The sequence below is a fragment of the Thalassophryne amazonica genome, chromosome 7 (genome assembly GCF_902500255.1).
Source record: "Thalassophryne amazonica chromosome 7, fThaAma1.1, whole genome shotgun sequence".
Lineage (NCBI taxonomy): Eukaryota > Metazoa > Chordata > Actinopteri > Batrachoidiformes > Batrachoididae > Thalassophryne > Thalassophryne amazonica.
In genome coordinates, this window is record NC_047109.1 from 109,732,376 (window position 1) to 109,753,326 (window position 20,951).

Sequence of the window (20,951 nt, forward strand, 5' to 3'; positions counted from 1 at the left end):
CCTGTGCATGGACGCCCAAAATTTCCTGTACATTTGTTTTTGTCAATTGTGTCGGTAGTATGGCCCAAGCAGAGGGTCGCCCCCTTTGAGTCTGGTCTGCTTGAGGTTTCTTCCTCAAATCATCAGAGGGAGGTTGGGTGGCGGCCAAGTTGTTAGTGCACTTGGTTTTGGTGCGGCAGGTTCCTGGTTCAAATCCCACCCCTGCCACATTTCTCCATCTAATGTGGAGTTGCGTCAGGAAGGGCATCCAGTGTAAAACCAATTCAACATGCAGATCCACCTTGGATTTGCTGTGGTGACCCAAGAGTGCAAACGAGCAGCTGAAGGGTCTTACTATTTTATCATCATTTCCTTACCACTGTCGCCTGTGTTCTTGCTCTGGGGGTTAGTAAGGTTAAACCTTACTTGTGTGAAGCGCCTTGAGGCAACTTTGTTGTGATTTGGCGCTATATAAATGAAAATAAATTGAAATTAAATTGTATGTATTGTTCTACTAGGTGGAACAATTGCCATAGCAACAGTGATGTAATTTGCAAAATAATTACATTTATGATTTTTCCATTCATGTTTGCAGGCACAGTGTGGATGCAGGAGATCCTCCCCTTGGTGCTGAATGGCGGAGATCTGACACCAGTTCAGACCATTTGTAACTGGGACAGAGTTCCCTGGCTGGAGGAGAGCAGACTGGAATTGGTCGTGAATAACTTAACGTCGCCTCGGGCATTTGTTTCACATTTGCCATACCATCTAATGCCCGCTTCCTTCCACACTTCCAAAGCCAAGGTTCGTGGTTGGAGAGTAAATGGTCTGCATTTAAATTGTGCATTTCCATCTGAATCAGAAGCTCAAAGCGCTTTACAATGATGCCTTGCATTCACCACGATGTCAGGGTGCTGCCATGCAAAGCGCTCACTACACACCAGGAGCAACTCTGGGATTAAGGATAACAATACTAATAATAGATTTTATTTGTAAATGCACTTTACATCAAATAAATTGTTATGTGGGCCGCTGAAGAGGAGGTACTGCTGGTCCACCACCAGAGGGCGCCCTGCCTGAAGTGCGGGCTTCAGGCACGAGAGGGCGTAGGAGCAACCGGGAGTGACAGCTGTCACTCATCATCACCACATCACCATAAAAACCGGGCAGCAACTCCACCTCGCTGCCGAGATATCATCTACCGCTTAGGTAATATTCTCTGCTGTGTCTGAACTGTGACTTATGTGTGATCTGTTTGCAGCCATTTTCCTGTGGTGCACTTTCAGCTGGGTTGGCGATCTGTGAGAGAATCGACGTCCTCGCCTCTCACTCCAACCAGATAAGTGGTTAACAAGAGCTGCTATTGTGTTCCTATTTCGGAGGTGGAGGTGCTCCCTCCCGGAGGAACTGTTTCTGTGTATGAGGATTTACTGGGTGTGTATCCACACACCCACCATTAACTGTCTCTGCTTCCTGCCAGCAGTACCAGGTCTGACAGCTGGAGACGGTGGCCACCTGGAGATTCAGGACTTGTCGGCTCCGGTGTTCTTCAGATCCGTTGGCGGTGGAAGCCGTGTGGGACCCGGCTCTTCTCTGGACGGACGTCTTCTATCCTCGAGCCTGCCCACACGTCACTTTTCGTATAATTGACTATCATTCTCAAACTGCATTTGTCTGTATTCCGTTGTGCACAGTTTACAACATTAAATTGTTATATTTTGGCTTATCCATTGTCCTTTCATTTACACCCCCGGTTGTGGGTCCGTGTCACTACACTTTCCCAACAGGATATCTCGGCCAACGTCATGGATCCCGAGAGGCGTCAACCATCGGATGAACCACCAATGGAAACGCTAGGTGCACAGGCGCCAGCAGGAGGCGTGTTAGGTGAGCTGCAGCAAATCTTCACTGCTCGGTTGGACTTGTTAACCGAGCAGAACGTTATACTCAATCGGAGGATGGAGGCTCTCACCGCTCGGGTGGAAGCGCACACACAGGGTGCTGCTACAGCGCCTCCTCCTGCTGACCGAGTGCCAAATACAGACATTCCAGTGGTCGTTCAACGAACCCCATCCCCCCGTCCCCTGAAGCATACATAAACCCTCCGGAGCCGTACGGAGGTTGTGTCGAGACGTGTGCAGACTTCTTAATGCAGTGTTCGCTCGTCTTTTCACAGCGTCTCGTCATGTACGCGTCAGATGCAAGCCGGGTGGCTTATGTAATAAATCTGCTTTGAGGAGAGGCACGCGCCTGGGCTACGGCGCTCTGGGAGCAGAATTCACGGCTCCTAACAACATATGCTGGGTTTGTGCGGGAGTTCAAGCAAGTGTTTGATCACCCCAATAGAGGCGAGACTGCTTCGAACGTGCTGCTGTCAACGAGACAGGGGCGTCGGAGTGCAGCCGAGTATGCAGTCGACTTCCGCATCGCTGGAATAAGGTTGCACTCCGCGCTGCCTTCATAAACGGACTGTCTCCGGTCCTGAAGGAGTATCTGCTGGCTAAGGACGAACCGCGGGATTTTGACGGGCTTATCGACCTGGTTATACGGTTAGACAACCGACTAGAGGAATATCGTCGGGAGTGGGGCAAAGGGCGTGGCCGGGCACAAGCCGTCCCTCTTCCTTCCGGGTCCGAAAGGGTGCCGCCGTCCCCACGCTCCACAGCCAGAGAGCTCCGTGTGGCAACAGCTCCCCCTGCTGACGAAGCCATGGACACGAGCAGGGCCAAAGTCAAATCAGATGACAGACAATGGAGGCTGGCCCGCGGGGAGTGTTTTTTCTGTGGCTCGAGTGAGCACATACAGAGGAATTGCCCCAAGCGGTTAAACTACAACGCCCGCCCTTAGAGACTGGGCTAAGGGTGGGTCATAACACTCACGTGGGGAAACCCCATAAATCCACACGCATCCCAGTCACGATCCTGAGTGAGGATCTAACCCTTCACGCCCCAGCACTGGTGGACACAGGGTTGGAAGGGAATCTGCACCGGCCATACGATTGCGCCATTGATTTGATCCTGGGCGTTGAGTACCCTTCCAGCAGGCTGTACAACCTCTCATGTCCAGAACGCAAATCAATGGAGACCTACATCGGGGACTCGTTAGCTGCCGGGTTGATCTGGAACTCCACCTCCCCGATGGTTGCAGGTTTCTTTTTTGTGGGCAAGAAGGACGGCGGACTCCGTCCATGCATCGATTACAGAGGGCTTAACAAAATTACGGTTCGCAACCGATACCCGTTACCTCTGTTGGATTCGGTGTTCACACCCCTCCATGGAGCCCAAATATTCACTAAATTGGATCTTAGGAATGCGTACCACCTGGTTCGGATCCGGAAGGGAGACAAGTGGAAGACGGCATTTAACACCCCCTTAGGTCACTTTGAGTGCCTGGTCATGCCGTTCAGCCTCACCAATGCGCCCGCGACGTTCCAAGCTTTGGTGAATGACGTCTTGCGGGACTTCCTGCATCGGTTTGTCTTCGTATATCTAGATGATATACTCATCTTCTCCCCGGATCCTGAGACCCATGTCCAGCATGTACGTCAGGTCCTGCAGCGGTTGCTGGAGAACCGGCTGTTTGTAAAGGGTGAGAAGTGCGAATTCCACTGCACTTCTTTGTCCTTCCTGGGGTTCATAATCTCCTCCAACTCCGTCGCCCCTGATCCGGCCAAGGTTGCGGCGGTGAGAGACTGGCCCCAACCAACAAGCCGTAGGAAGCTGCAACAGTTCCTCGGCTTTGCAAATTTCTAAAGGAGGTTCATTAAGGATTACAGTCAGGTGGTCAGTCCCTTGACAGCCCTGACCTCCTCCAAAGTCCCCTTCACCTGGTCGGATCAGTGCAAAGCCGCGTTTAGGGAGTTGAAACGCCGGTTCTCTACTGCGCCAGTTCTGGTGCAGCTCGATCCTAACCGCCAGTTTATAGTTGAAGTGGATGCCTCTGACTCAGGGATTGGAGCCGTGCTGTCCCAGAGCAGGGAGTCCGACAAGGTCCTCCACCCCTGTGCCTATTTTTCCCGCAGGTTGACCCCGGCTGAGCGAAACTATGATGTGGGTGAAAGAGGCTCTTGAGGAGTGGAGACACCTGTTGGAGGGAGCTGCGGTTCCATTCACGGTTTTCACGGACCATTGGAACCTGGAGTACATCCGGACCGCCAAGCGTCTGAACCCCAGGCAAGCCCGCTGGTCATTGTTCTTCGGGCGTTTTGACTTCCAAATCACCTACCGCCCCGGGACCAAGAACCAAAGATCTGACGCCTTGTCCCGGGTTCATGAAGAGGAGGTCAAAACCGAGCTGTCAGATCCCACGGAAACCATCATCCCAACATAAATGATGCTACAGTGCTACAGCCATAAAGATAAAAAAGCACAGAAAAACATCTAAGAGACATTAAAGTAAAGCACAGATAAGATACATAACTAAAACAAAGGTACAGAGAGGCCATAATTAAAACGGTTTCTGTTTCTCCTTTGCACACATTTTTAATTGCACATTTATTTGCATATTCTGACTTTTTTACTGTGAATTATTTTGCGTTTAGTGTATATTTATACATGCTCATTCAAACCGGAGTCAAATTCCCTGTATTCTTTTAGATACTTGGCCAATAAAGGTGATTCTGATTCTGATTCTGAAAACAGTCAGTTGAAAGCTTTTCTAAAAAATATGAGTTTTTAAGCCACAATCCACAGTCTGTAGTGCCCTTAGATGGTGAGGGAGAGCATTCCACAGAGTGGGAGCAGCTGAGCAGAAGGCGCGCTCACCCACAGTTCTAAGCCTTGTCCTCTGAGGCTGGAGGAGGTCAGCCTGTCGGCCTTTTTCTCCATTAAAATGGAACATTTTATCAGAATCAGAATATTTTATTCATCCCAGGGGAAACTGCATAAATTGGGGAAATTTATTGTGTGTGTGTGGGGGGGGGGGGGGATTAAACACCAACAACAAGTTGATGTCAGATGCACAAAAAAAGGGAGGGGGGGGTGTACTTTTCAGGACTTTTGCCGAATGGTGCGCCTGTAACTGAGAGATCATTATCGGTAAATCTCAACAAAGTGTGAGAGCTCAGCTGATTGACATTTTTGGGAAGAATCACAATAAGAATGTAACCACTCTTAGTATAAACTTTTTTCTCCTCAGAATGTTTTTAGGGCACACGAACATTACATGTTCAGCGAAATTGGCAGAATGTTTGGGCCTTTCTTGAAAGATACGTATTCCATTAAATTTTATTGTTTAAAACATCACATTGGCTGCTTTGATCTTTTAAATAATTATAAACACGTACAGTTTCTCCTTCTGTATCCGGACTCATTTCTCAGGAATGTCATAAAATTCCTAATATGAAAATCACATTTTGTGTCATCACCACACATTTTCTTGTTCAGCTGATATTTAATACCTATTTTCCTGATTTGTCTTTGTGGCAGGCTATCTATGTAATGCGAAATCCGAAGGATGTGATGGTGTCGTCCTTCTATTTCCACCAAATGGCCACATTCCTGGATGATCCTGGAACTTTTGACGAGTTCATGGATAAGTTTTTGGAGGGAAGAGGTCAGAGTTCACATCACTCATTAAACATTTATACAAGTGGGAAGCAAAAATAATAATGTTACAATTATAATAATAACAAAAGGAAACTATGAGCAGCTTGCAGTTAAAATTAGCACATAATCACGGCTCCTTTTTGGCTTCATTTGAATTAACAATCTATTAAACTCCTTGTATTCTACTCGATAGGCTGGAGAATCATTTTGGGATTGCTGGGAATGTCCTTACATGGTTGACATCTTACCTAATCAGTCACTCTCACTGTTTCCTGTATAATAGCGTTACCTCAAACGTTGCCATTAAATATTGGGTTCCACAGGGGTCCATCTTAGGCCCCTGCTTCTTTTCCTTTATATAGCACCTCTTACACACATACTATGGCGTTACGAGATTACTTTCATTGCTATGCTGATGATACTCAGTTGTACATGCGGATAACTGCTGTTAATCTTATACACATAAAATCCTTAGAGGATTGCCTTGCGTCATTGAAAAGCTGCATGTCTAGCAGTTTCTTACTTTTAAACTTGGACAAAACCAAAATGATGGTTCTTGGTCCAGCGAGACATTGACATCAGTTTGACCAGCTGATGCTTAGCCTAATCTGGTGTGTCATACATCACACTGACAAAGTGAGGAAGCTCAGCTTTGTGCACGCTTATAAATGTCCATCACCAGCTGAATATTTCTGAAAAACATCATCAGAGGGAGTTTTTCGTTACCACTGTTGCCTGTGTGTTTGCACAGTGGGGTTGGAAAGTTTAGACCTTACACATGTGAAGCACCTTGAGGCAGCTTTGTTGTGATTTGGTGCTGTATAAATGAAACAAACCGAATTGAAATGGAATTAATTTGCAGTCTTCTTTTGTAGAAGCAGAATGGTAGAATCAGTGGTTCTTTGTATTTCGATAACTGGCTGTTTTTGTGCAGTGTTGTTTGGAAAATGGACGGACCACGTGAAGAGCTGGAGACACACAGACCTCACAGACAGAATCATGTACATCACATATGAAGAACTTGTTCAGGTAAAAGACTCATCTCCAGTCCCGTTTAGGGCCAGTGGGGATTTATTTTTTTAAATCTAATAACAGAATTTTTCGGGTGGATCCTAAAATGGAATGTCAGTGTTTGTCTTGTCACACAATCTTGCACTTACCACAGTAACCACCTGGTGGCAGTGTTTATTGTTTATGGAACCAAAGAAGGCTTTTCCATTTTCAGAACATGACTATGGTGTCATATTCATGTCAGCCTAAATGTGCATGCTTTTTTTTAGAGATATACCAATAATCTTGCTCTTATCAATTTAATTTTAGATATCTGTGGAAAAAGCATTTATATTACAAAATACAAAACACTGAAAAAGGCAGAAAGTGTTGAAGTGAGGGTGGACAGTATGACCTAAAATTACAGTATTTGTCATTCTTTGGATGGTGGCAGTTTTATAGTTTGTTGTTCCTGGATTTGCAGTATATTAATATGTATATGTCGTGGACATGAACAAGCGAAGCTCTTCAGCATCTCACCATGTCATTTAGGTCCTTCAGACTTTTTTTTGTAAAATGGGTCTTGGGAGCATGAGCATAACTAAAACCTTTCAGCTTCTGGGGGACCCCCACCTTTTTAAGCATTTTTCTTTTTTGCCTTTCAGCTTCTGGGGGGCTCCACCCCACAGACCCCCCTAATTACAGCCCTCTTAACCCCCTGCCACTTTAAGCATTTTTTAAATGTAGATGTAAATTAATTTTTTATTTTTTAGTTTACCAGGAAAGTCCCATTGAGATTACTAATCTCTTTTTCAAGGGAGTCCTGGCCAAGACAACAGCACAGATCACAACAATTTCAAGACATAAAAGACATTTTCATACAATAATACAGCTATTTAAAAACATTTACAAATCATGGATTTCATTTCCAAACCTTTGAGCAAAAGTTTAAAATTGCCAATTGGAACCAGTTCCTTTAGTTTCCAGTCTTTCTGTAGAGTGTTCCATGTTGTGGGGGCAGAAAACTGAAATGCCACCTTCCCAGTTTCTGTGCGGACACTTGGTACAGACAGGAGCAGTGATTCTTGAGAGCGTAAGGGATACAATCCAGCCACTTTTGGTTGAATATATTCAGAGAGATATGAGGGGAGCAGATGGAGAATACCCTTATAAATGAACATACCCCAGTGAGTGAGTCTACGAGAATCCAAGGCTGGCCAGCCCACACATGTGTAAAGTTCGCAGTGATGTGTGCGAGGCTTACAGTTTGTGATGAACCTCAGAGAGGCATGGTAGACTGAGTCTAATAGTTTCAATACTTGAGTTGGGGAATTCATATAAATGAGGTCACCATAATCCAAAATTGGTAAAAATGTTGCAGCTACGAGTTTCTTTTTTGCATTAAAAGAAAAGCATAGCCTGTTTCTGAAATACAAACCAATTTTCAGTCTCAGTTTCCCATTTAGTTGTTCAACGTGTCCTTTAAAGTTAAGGTTGTCATCAATTAAAATTCCTAGATATTTAAGTGATTTGACCCTTTCAATCTCTGCCCCTTGAAGAGTGACAATTGAAGGGCTCCTCAGCAGATTGTTTTTTAATATTCCAAGTTTTCAGCTAGTTGACAGTAGGGCTGTACAATATGGCCAATATAGTATGCAGCAACAGTGAAAATGAAACACTCTTAAACAAAACAGTAATAATACCACATCATAAGGTTTTATATAACGGTTGAGTGGATCTTTGTCATTTGATTGGTGCTTTGTATGTCCCATGACGTGGATTATTTGTCCCATTTGTGTTGCATTACACTTAGAGTGCAGTTTGGTTCCATTTAGAGTGCAAATTTGGTTCCATACGTTCCACACAGTCTTTTTTTTTGGTAGTACATGTGTGCACTGCGCACCGCGCATACACTTACACAAGCCGGGCGGTGCTTAGCTTTAAAACAATCATGGCAGAGTTTGTTTTGCTGACGGACGATGATTTGGTGCACGGCATGGCGCATGTCATCATCAGAATGATTTTTGGACTCCTATTTAAAGGTCGTGTTGGATTGTTGATGTCAAAGCAGCAGTGACGCACCAAAGCTGGAATAATTTCTGACGTTATTTTGTTCGCTGCACTGAGGAGGTACCAAAATGTAAGTCACTTTTCTGTTGTTTGTAAATTAATATAATATAAAATGACAAGGATCTGTTTTAGCCGTTATATAAAACAAATAATGAATGTTTTTACATTATTTCAGTGGAACGAATATTTAATTCGGTGAAAGCTGGAACAAACCATTCAACGAGGCAAAGCCAAGTTGAATGGTTTGTTCCAGCTTTCACGTCATAAAATATTTGTACCATTGAACTCATAAACATTCATTATTTATTTAAGGATACAGTGCCCTCCAAAAGTATTGGAACACTTGGTATTTCACACATTTTAATTTGTTTATGGCATTTCAAATACAAGATATACAAAACATATAAAGATCTAGGACTGCAACCAGTCATGTACGGGCTCTCGCGTCACCGCGCCCCCTTGCTATGGACATGAAATATTTCTTGGGGTTTTCACTAGGATGGATGGTTGAGTCATACAACCTATCAGTGTGTGTGTGTTCACATATATCTGTAGTCATATAGTGCTGCTTAGTTTTTGTCATCATCCGTCAGGAGTATTGATGGTATTTGGGATCAAGTGCAGTTAAAATAATACTCAGAGCATGACCAGATGTGGGCAGGTGCATACAGGATCAGACACTCACACAGTTCAAGTTTCACAATGCATGAATGAGTTATGACAAGTTGATTGTTCATCCACTAGGGGGCGCTCAGAGCATAAACAGATTGGACAAGTGTGTTCAGGGGACCCTCATCACACATGTGAAGTTTCACGTCAATCAGACAAAGCATGAAGGAGTTATCATGACTTGATGTTCCATGGCGAAGGGTCAAAGAAAATTTCTAAAATGATTTATTTCTAAAATTCTTCAAGCTCAAACTGAAAGCAAATCTCTAAAACTTGATAATACCTGTAAATAATAATCAGTTTTATTGCCAGTTTTCATCAGACAAGTCAGGGGTTGGAAACATGAACATTTCCAAGTCACTGAAAATGTCTTGGACTTTATTTACATCAATTATGAAGAAATACAAACATTTCTTTCACCAAAACATCAAATCTAGACTTTCATCTCAAATGTACTTTCTGTGAAATTGTAGCTGAATGTTCAGGTCTTCTTTTTAAGAAAATCCTCCTCTATACCACTTCATCAGGAAGCTGGATTTGATATTTTTTATTAATTTCTATCAAGTTGTAGAGATTTGCTTTCAGTTTGAGTTTAAGGAAGATACCTTTTGGCTCAGGGGCCACATTGACTTTAAAATTTGACACACGGGCTGAGTCAGCACCAGATGCATACATATCAAACATAAAAAAGGCATGACAGTGTTATTACTTACATTAACTTTTAGTGGGAACAGTGTTGTTGATCACCTGTTTTTGCCAGTGCATCAAAGTCCGGTGTCAGTTTTGTTGTGGCAATTCTCAGAACAGACCTGAGGTGTTCATCGCTCAGCTGGGATCTGTGGGGTGCTTTGTTGGTGTTCACCACACTAAAAGTCTGTTCACACAAACAACACCAGCATCCTCTGTGCCATCTTCTGGATGTTTGGAAATGTGGCTGCACTTAATGAAGCATAAAACTCATCCAGTTTAACAGAGTTGAACTTCTCCTTCATGACAGTGTCACATTGGAGTTCAATCAGTTCCAACTGCAACTCTTCTGGCACTGTTTCAGGATCTTGTGTGAAGGGACATGAAACCAGCTGAAGTGACTTGTCAGTTTTTCCAAAATCAGAGAACCGACGGCAGAATTCTGCATGCAGGTCATCCAGTGATTTCCTGTATTTTTTCACATGTCGAGGGGCCTCTTTCAGTGTCGCCAGTGTGGGGAAATGAGCGAATGACTTGTTTGACATTTGCTTTGAGAATAAGGTGAGCTTGGTTTTGAAGGCTCTGACGTTTGTGTACATTTCATGCACAAACTGGTCTTTGCCTTGTAGCTCCACGTTCAGCTCGTTCATGTATGTCAGTATGTCCACAGCAAAAGCTAAATCACAAAGCCAATCTGTGTCACTCAGCTCAGGAAAATCGTCAGCTTTCTCAAGTAGCTCCAAAAATGAGATAATCTCTTGTTTGAGCTCCCACACTCGTTGACATGCTTTCCCCAAACTTAACCAGCGGACATTGGAGTGGTAAAGCAAGTCCTGGTGATCGGCATCAGTTTCTTGAAGAAACTTAATAAACTGACGATGCTGAAGTCCCCTCGCTCGAATAAAGTTTGCGAGTTTTACAACTGGCTTCACTACGTGGTCAAGCTGCAATACAGATTTACACGCTGCTCAGGGTTGTCCTCTTTCACCTGGTCCTGGATTCTTTTGAGCAATCCGACGTTTCCAGTCAGATTTGGCGATCCATTTGTGGTAACGTTGGCGAGCTTACTCCAAGGTAGCTTGTGCCTTTTCATGGCCGCCGACACGCTGTTATACAAATCCTCTCCCCTCGTTTTTCCCTTCAGGGATTCCATGGCCAAAAACTCCTCCGTTATCTCAAAATTATCATTAATCCCTCTGATAAAAATTAAAAGCTGAGCGGTGTCCTTCATGTCATTACTTTCATCCAGTGCCAAAGAATAGAATGTAAATGACTCTGCTTGTTTGTTTAGCTTGCTAGCTAAATCTTCGTCAATTAGCTCAACACAGCGAGTCACTGTCCTGTGTGATAAGCTTATTTCTTCAAATTTGTTCTTGCTCTCAGGACACAAAGTAGCTGCTGTCTCTACCATGCACTCTTTGAGAAACTCCCCTTCGGAGAAAGGCTTACTGGTCTTTGCTAATTTGAATGCCAGTAAATAACTTGCCTTCGTGCTTGATTCTTGGATGGCAGTTTGCCGGGTAAAGGTGTTTTACTGAGCCTGCAAACTAGCTGCCAACCGCTGTGCAGTAGCTGTCCTTTCTTGCATTGACTGGCTGTTAGCATAATTAGCATGCTTGGTGGAAAAGTGACACCTGATGTTGTATTCCTTAAAAACCGCGACGGTTTCTTGACAAACAAGACATACAGCCTTTGACCGGACTTCAGTGAAAAAATATTTAGTTGTCCATTCCTTATTAAACACTCGGCACTCACTGTCGACTTTTCTTTTCTTTAGCCCACTCATTGCTGCCGATGGGTTCACAACAGCAGCAGAGTGATAACAGAGTAGCACGGCTTGGCAAAATCAAGTCAATGCGTCACTGTATGTAATGCGCCACCTGGTGGAATGATCAGGTATTACAGGAACAGGTCAAATGAATGTTGTCACAATTATGATATTTGATTTGAGCAATTCTGTACCAATCTTTGGCGGGCCGGATGAAAAAGGCAAACGGGCCGCATGTGGCCCGCGGGCCGTAGTTTGCCCACCCCTACTTATTGTGGGGTAAGTGTTCCAGTACTTTTAAGTACAGTTCAGAACCTCTGGTATTTTAAGTGAAATGCATCCATCATCCTGGTGTCACTCAGAGAGCAAAATTAAGAGGTTATTTAAGTACTTCAGACAGCAGAATTAAGAAGTTATTTAATCAACAGCTGCCTGCTCGTTTAAAAATCACTGGAGACACACGCATATATAAGACAACCCAAATTAAAGGAGAAATGCTGTTTTTAACAACCTGGACCTCATTTCTGGCATAAAATATGTCATTTACTCACCAATATAAGTTTGGTGTGCAAGCGACGTGTTCAGTTCAAATCTGAAGCAAACATTTTTCTTCTTCTGCTAAGGACCTGGTCCCACTGGGGAGATGATTAGTTGCGCATGAATTGAGTACACAAATCACGGGCATTTGTTGTCATCCGCAACAAAAATGGCCAAAAATGACAAATCTCCCAGTATGAATTACAGATATATTAATAATATATAGTGAATATATTATGAACAGTCACGGTTGTATAACGCATGTAGTGAGGAAACAGATCCGACGCATTGTGATTATCACGGCAGTATTACAGGTGTATTATGAATGCATCACGCACGCGTTGCGCGTGCACGGCATCTGCATTGCGGTCATAAAAGAAGCGCACTCAGGCCTTTCAGCATTACTATTCACACCAACAATACAGCCTCTGGAGCATTTGCTAGACTTGGACAAGTTGATTGGAGTAAATAAGCAGTGAACAAGGCGAGTGGTGACGTCAGCGGATCGCATCAGAGCGCAGCTCGTCTGAACGATTATAACAAGAAGTTAAATCTGTTATAAACATAGGAATAAATACTTTAACAGCTGCAGACAAGAAGGAAAAAACACGCAACTGTTTTATCAAGCCTTGACAATGTAAACAAGTCAAATAATTACCTTTTTAGACATCTCAAAATGCTTTCTGCAGCTGAGCCGTTGACACGCGCGTGCACACGCGAACGACCCAGCTGCAGCTTCCTCTGTAATTCAGGAGGTGATTAGAGCCATTTTCAAAAGCGAATTTGCACAATAAAATGATTAATCCACCACATAGTAATTATTTTATATACGCAGCATCCAGCACAGAGTGCGCGGCAGCCGGTAGAACAAAGAACGGCATCCAGCTGTGAACACAGAGCATCTGATTTGCATCCGCCGCAAATCAGATGCAAAGCAGGCGTAATAAAAACGCTTTATTCATGGCCAATCTGTATGCAGTTGCTACAACTTATTTTAGTTTGTGATGTGGACATGATGGGCATGCAAAATATCCTTTTTACACACTGTCCCAGTCCGCCGCCAAGCCATAAATCAGTCAGTTGCGGATATCAGCAGATGACGGCGGATATACAGCGCATAGAGTGTGTTTGTGTATGTACTGAGTATGTATGGAGTATGTAAGGCGGATGTCATCCGCAGCCAAAATTTTGTGCAGCTCAAAAATCCTGGAAATGGAAAAACATGCCTCTGTGAATAATTGCGGACATGTGCGGGTGTCGGCCGACTCATACAAGCATGTTTCACGCATATTGCGGATGTTAAGCGAATATGAGCCAAGTTTGTGCACAATCCATACGCAAATCCTCCTAAACGCCAGTGGGACTGGGCCCTAAGGTGGATTAGAACTTTTTGTGGGACACAGCACCAACTACTGGACAGGAGGAACCTAGCAGTCAATGTGACAGTAATTTCAAAATGCAGCTCTTTTCAACCAGACGTGTGGTGCTGTGACATGTCAATCATCTGTGTCCAATCAGATTTCAGGGGAGTCCAGCGCAACCCTGGCCTTCACTCTAGCTCCACCCATGCCAGGAAATGTTCAACATTTGACATTTCCTGTGTCACTGTGGACTCAAAATTTGGCACTTCCTGTTTCAGTGTGAACTTGCTACTGAGTTCCCGCAAAATTCCATGGGATCTCGTCTGTCAACCCAGAAAGTGTCGATCCAGGAAGTGCTTGACATTTGACATTTCCTGTTTCACTATGGACTCAAAATTTGGTACTTCCTGTTTGGGACTCCCTGTACCATGAGCGCGCTTCGCACCACTGTGCAGTGCTTCACTCGTATTATGTGATCAAGAGTTTATTGTGGACTTTTTTTTTTAAATCTGCTCCTTCACAGTTAAAATCTGCATGAAAAACTTTGTGAATCAAAGAATTTTTTTTATAGTTTCTTGTTTAACAAATCTGTGTTTAGTTAATGCGCACTAAGACTTATACAAGTGCAGCGCAGAAGCCAGCTGGTTCACACAACAGACTCGCTATTTTAACCATATTTACATTCTAGTTATTTCTTTATGTGAAAATGACTTTATAACCAGTTATATATAGAAGAAAAATATTTAACAGGTGTGTTGTCCTGTATAGAGGTTAGCAGAACAGGAAGAAACACAGATCCTCACAGCGTTAGTGCTGCAAGGCTGAATAGAGCTGCAGATTCATTCATTCATTTTTTATACTCACTTATGCCAGTCTGCTGTTTGTGTTCTAGGATCTGGCTGGATCTCTAAAGAGCATTTCCAAGTTCCTGGACAAAAGCCTGAATGAAGACGTGATTGAGAAGATAGCAGAGCACTGCAAATTCAACAACATGAAGTCCAACGTGATGTCCAATTTTTCTCTGGTCCCAGAGGAGCTCATGAACCACAGCAAGTCTTCATTCTTCAGGAAAGGTGAGGCTGCTGTGGGCATCACGTTTGCCCTGAAAATGTGAAGAAATCATGACATGCTTTTTAAATGCATTTTTAACATGCTAATTTGACAGATTTTTTTCACAAAATGTACAATTTTTAATTATCCCATGCAAGAAAAGTATAATTTTTGTAAAAAAAAATAAACAAACAAAAAAAACCAACTCTTGCATTTGATATTTGTTTTTGTCAGTGACAACTATGAAACAGATTTCATTAAAAAAAAACAGCTATGAAGTTACTGTACAAACTTCATTAAAAAGGTTCATGATAGACATTTGCCAATGACCATTTGGTCAGGCAAGTTGCCTTGGTCCATTATTATTTACAATTTTCATGAATGATTTACCATATATTTTAGATAAAACTAGTGTCGTAATGTATGCTGATGATTCAACCATTTATACAGCAGCACGCTCATGCAATGAATTAGAAACTGTTTTAAATATGGAACTGCACAATGTAGTTGACTGGGTAACATCTAACAAGCTAGTGTTAAATACAATAAAGACTAACTGTATGATTATTGGCTCCAGTTAGGTTATTATGGAAAACCCTGTATTAAACATTAAAATTAATAATATGACAATAAATCAAGTACATGAGAACAAGCTTGGTAGACTCAAAATTGTCATGGAAAAAACATATAAATAATATTTCTGTAAAAATGGGCAGGGGTATATCGATTATGAGAAGACATGCAAGGTTTTTAAGCACAACAAATTATGCTATTAAAGCATTAATATTAGTATACTTGGACTATTGCGCAGCAGTTTGGTCAAATGCCACTGGAGAAATGATAAATAAATTACAGATTATTCAAAATAGATAGTCACTAAGTCACCTTGTATTTTGTTTAGGAATTTTTCTTTTAGTTCAGAACATCATAGATACATAACTAGACATGCTGTGGAGGGAAACTTTGCACTACCTGTAGTTAGAACTAATTCCATTAAGAATGCTGTCATCTTTAGGGGTATGAATGAATGGAATTTATTACCTGATCATATCAAACTCACTTCAAATTAATGTTTTTTTTTTTTTAAACTTCTAAAACTGCATTTATTAACACAACAAGTAATCTGGGTTTAATCTGTTGGTGTACCGTTACACATATATAGACTATTTTTTTCATACAACCCCAATTCTAATGAAGTTGGGACATTGTGTAAAATGTAAATAAAAACAGAATACGATGATTTGCAAATCCTCTTCAACCTATATTCAATTGAATACACCACAAAGACAAGATATTTAATGTTCAACCTGATAAAATTTATTGTTTTTGTGCAAATATTTACTCATTTTGAAATGGATGCCTGCAACATGTTTCAAAAAAGCTGGGACAGTGGTATGTTTACCACTGTGTTACATCACCTTTCCTTCTAACAACACTCAATAAGCGTTTGGGAACTGAGGACACTAATTGTTGAAGCTTTGTAGATGGAATTCTTTCCCATTCTTGTTTTATGTACGACTTCAGTTGTTCAACAGTCCGGGGTCTCTGTTGTCGTATTTTGCGCGTCATAATGTGCCACACATTTTTAATGGGCGACAGGTCTGGACTGCAGGCAGGTCAGTCTAGTACCTGCACTCTTTTACTATGAAGCCACGCTGTTGTAACACGTGCAGAATGTGGCTTGGCATTGTCTTGCTGAAATAAGCAGGGACGTCCCTGAAAAAGACGTTGCTTGGATGGCAGCATGTGTTGCTCCAAAACATGGATGTACCTTTCAGCATTGATGGTGCCATCACAGATGTGTAAGTTGCCCATGCCATGGACACTAACACACCCCCATACCATCACAGATACTGGCTTTTGAACTTTGCGCTGGTAAAAATCTGGATGGTCTTCTTCCTCTTTTATCCGGAGGACACGACGTCCATGATTTCCAAAAACAATTTGAAATGTGGACTCATCAGACCACAGCACACTTTTCCACTTTGCGTCTGTCCATTTCAAATGAGCTTGGGCCCAGAGAAGGCCGCGGTGTTTCTGGATGTTGTTGATGTTTGGCTTTTGCTTTGCATGGTAGAGTTTTAACTTGCACTTGTAGATGTAGCGACGAACTGTGTTAACTGACAATGGTTTTCTGAAGTGTTCCTGAGCCCATGCAGTATGATCCTTTACACAATGATGTCAGGTTTTAATGGAGTGCCGCCTGAGGGATCTAAGGTCACGGGCATTCAATGTTGGTTTTCGGCCTTGCTGCTTACGTGTAGAAAGTTCTCCAGATTCTCTGAATCTTCTGATTATATTATGGACTGTAGATGATGGAATCCCTAAATTCCTTGCAATTAAACATTGAAAAACATTGTTCTTAAATTGTTGGACTATGTTTTCATGCAGTTGTTTACAAAGTGGTGATCCTCACCCCATCTTTGCTTGTGAACGGCTGAGCCTTTTGGGGATGCTCAATCATGACACTCACCTGTTTCAGCGAGTACAGGTGTTCTTTGAGCATTCATCAACTTTCCAGTCTTTTGTTGTCCCGTCCCAACTTTTTTGAAATGTGCTGCAGGCATTCATTTCAAAATGAGCAAATATTTGCACAAAAACAACAAAGTCTATCAGTTTGAACATTAAATATCTTGTCTTTGTGTTGTATTCAATTGAATATAGGTTGAAGAGGATTTGCAAATCATTGTATTCTGTTGTTCACATTTTACAGAACCTCCCAACTTTGTTGGAATTGGGGTTGTATGTGTATAGACTTCACCATGTATGATGATTAATTTGATTGGAATTTTTTTACTTTTTATTTTATTTTATTTATTTACTTATTTATTTTACTGTTATACTCGAATGCATTTTTGATTTATGTTCATTGTGTTTGTAAATCTGTGTCGACCCCAGGAAGAGAATAGGGATCCTAATAAATAAACAAATAAACCATTTGGTACAAAATTACTAAATGTGACATGACCGAAAGAACAAGGTCATGGATACCAGCAGCGGAAATGAGAGCGTCGGTTATCTGGGTTCATACTCAGGGACAGGGTGAAAACCTTGAATATCGGGGAGGGACTCTGAGTAGAACCTCTGCTGTTTTGCATTGAAAAGAGTCAGCTGAGGTGGTTTGGGTATCTGGTGAGGATGCCCCCCCCCGTTATCCAGGCATCTAGGACAACCTGGAGGGATTAAATCTCCCAGCTGGCTCAGGAAGGCCTCGGGATCCCATCAGGAAGAGTTAGAGAACTTGACCAACAACAGGGAAGTGTGGGATGAGCTGCTTGGTGTGCTGCCAGTGTGACCTAGACTCGGATAAATGGCAGAAAATTTATGAATGAATGAATGAACTTTTTACAAATTGCATAAGATAACCAAGAATATTTCTTAACATGTAAATTTATGGATATTAAGAAAAATGGTCAAATACTTGACTTATAATTATTAATACATTTGAGATACTAAGATCTTTTTAGTGTTTTTTAAAAGTTTTTGCAAATGCAATAGCTGCTATTAGTTTTTAGATTATTAAGATGAATACAAGGTTCTTTAGCATTGTGTCTGTGCGTGACGTTTGGATGATTTGTCAAAAAGAAATGTCTTTGCAGAATTTCTTTGCTTTAAAATGTGTTTACTTTTCTATATTTTTGTGTGATTTGACTTTATGGTTTCTATGATTTTTTTATGGCTGTGTCTTTTTAACAGGAATCTCTGGAGATTGGAAAAACCACTTCAGCCCGGATCAGCTGACTCAGTTTTCGGCAATCATTCTGGAAGAGCTGGAGGGAGAGACCGATTCACTGTTCTATGACCTAAAATGACCATCAGCCATGACACGGACAGAAACGAAGAGAGAGCAGCGGAAATAAAATCAACACCTGCGTCTGTCCAGCTGCTGAGAGACGATACTTCGTCCTGCTCCTTCATCCACCTCTTAGCATCATGACTAACCCTGTATCCAGCAGCATCTCTGAAGTCGGCCCAGCTGCTCTAACATGTTGCACATTCTTGACTAACAATGATTAATAAGACTGACAAACACATTCTGCCTTATGCACGAAAGCCTAAATGCTATGAAATTAAAGAGCATAAATATATATTTTTTTCTTATTGTAAATGTTTCTCAATAGAAATCTGTTCTTGTAATTTATATGTAACTGAAAAAGAAACTCTAAGGAAAGCCACAGAAATAATCTGATTAGTTTTTTTTTTTTTTTTATTCATATGCAGTGTTTTTACTGGAATTTCACTAATCCTAAAATGGAAAAAAGAAAAATGAAATGAAACTGGTTAATATTTTTTGTTGTTGTGCTTTTATTAGAAATTAAAATGTTTTCTTCTTCTCATAACTTAGATTAGATTATATTAGATAGAACTTTATTGATCTTTTGGAAAGACTCCCTCAGGGAAATTGAGGTTCCGGCAGCATTGTATAGCAGTACACAGAGTAAGAAGCACACAGAGTGTCTAAAGTATTTAAAAAGTAAAACAGGTTGCAAATATAAATACAAATACACAAAATAAATATCAGACACACTGATCAATACTGGTTTAGTGGCTACTACTGTTCCTCTCATTCTCATTCCCGTCCTCTGTCTTCCTGTTACTCCTTGTTGCAGAATTCGCTTCTTGTCTTCCCCTGAACTTTGTGCGTGTCTTTGATGCTGTGTTCAGAACCCTCGGACAGTCTGAAAGAACCAACATTTAAAAAAATACCCATCTGTGGAAAGCGCCTTCATGAGATTATTTCAGAGAGCCTTTGAAATTTGTCTTTATAATTTCAGCCATCACCTACCTAGCCTGTACGACAGTAGAACTAGGCTGATTATACAGTAGTGTTCAGAATAATAGTAGTGCTGTGTGACTAAAAAGATTAATCCAGGTTTTGAGTATATTTCTTATTGTTACATGGGAAACAAGGTACCAGTAGATTCAGTAGATTCTCACAAATCCAACAAGACCAAGCATTCATGATATGCACACTCTTAAGGCTATGAAATTGGGCAATTAGTAAAAAAAAAGTAGAAAAGGGGGTGTTCACAATAATAGTAGTGTGGCATTCAGTCAGTGAGTTTGACAGTTTTGTGGAACAAACAGGTGTGAATCAGGTGTCCCCTATTTAAGGATGAAGCCAGCACCTGTTGAACATGCTTTTCTCTTTGAAAGCCTGAGGAAAATGGGATGTTCAAGACATTGTTCAGAAGAACAGCATAGTTTGATTAAAAAGTTGATTGGAGAGGGGAAAACTTATACGCAGGTGCAAAAAATTATAGGCTGTTCATCTACAATGATGTCCAATGCTTTAAAATGGACAAAAAAGCCAGAGACGCGTGGAAGAAAACAGAAAACAACCATCAAAATGGAGAGAAGAATAACCAGAATGGCAAAGGCTCACCCATTGATCAGCTCCACGATGATCAATGACAGTCTGGAGTTACCTGTAAGTGCTGTGACAGTTAGAAGACGCCTGTGTGAAGCTAATTTATTTGCAAGAAAACCCCCGCAAAGTCCCTCTGTTAAATAAAAGACGTGCAGAAGAGGTTACAATTTGCCAAAGAACACATCAACTGGCCTAAAGAGAAATGGAGGAATATTTTGTGGACTGATGAGAGTAAAATTGTTCTTTTTGGGTCCAAGGGCCGCAGACAGTTTGTGAGACGACCCCCAAACTCTGAATTCAAGCCACAGTTCACAGTGAAGACAGTGAAGCATGGTGGTGCAAGCATCATGATATGGGCATGTTTCTCCTACTATGGTGTTGGGCCTATATATCGCATACCAGGTATCATGGATCAGTTTGGATATGTCAAAATACTTGAAGAGGTCATGTTGCCTTATGCTGAAGAGGACATGCCCTTGAAATGGGTGTTTCAACAAGACAATGACCCCAAGCACACTAGTAAATGAGCAAAATCTTTGTTCCAAACCAACAAAATTAATGCCTCGCAGATGTGAAGAAATTATGAAAAACTGTGGTTAAACAACTAAATACTAGTTTAGTGATTCACAGGATTGCTAAAAAAGCAGTTTTAACATAATAGTTTTGAGTTTGTAGCATCAACAGCAGATGCTACTATTATTGTGAACACCCCCTTTTCTACATTTTTTTTTTTTTTTTTACTAACAGCCCAATTTCATATAAAGAGTGTGCATATCATGAATACTTGGTCTTGTTAGATTTGTGAGAATCTACTGAATCTACTGGTACCTTGTTTCCCATGTAACAATAAGAAATATACTTAAAACCTGGATTAATCTTTTTAGTCACATAGCACTACTATTATTCTGAACACTACTGTATCT

The 20,951-nt window shown here is 41.6% G+C and overlaps 1 protein-coding gene across 2 annotated transcripts in view; it reads left to right on the top strand.

Moving 5' to 3' along the window:
- The window catches only part of sult2st3 (sulfotransferase family 2, cytosolic sulfotransferase 3), a 29,493-nt gene extending 10,546 nt beyond the window's left edge, over positions 1-18,947 (top strand). For both annotated transcript variants that reach the window (XM_034175322.1, XM_034175321.1), the window contains exons 2-6: positions 575-783; positions 5,406-5,532; positions 6,460-6,554; positions 14,500-14,680; positions 18,354-18,947. In XM_034175322.1, coding sequence (XP_034031213.1) covers positions 575-783; positions 5,406-5,532; positions 6,460-6,554; positions 14,500-14,680; positions 18,354-18,469 — 728 coding nt within the window. In that variant the 3' untranslated portion in view covers positions 18,470-18,947. The remainder of the gene's footprint in view (positions 1-574; positions 784-5,405; positions 5,533-6,459; positions 6,555-14,499; positions 14,681-18,353) is intronic.
- Positions 18,948-20,951: the final 2,004 nt, after the last annotated feature.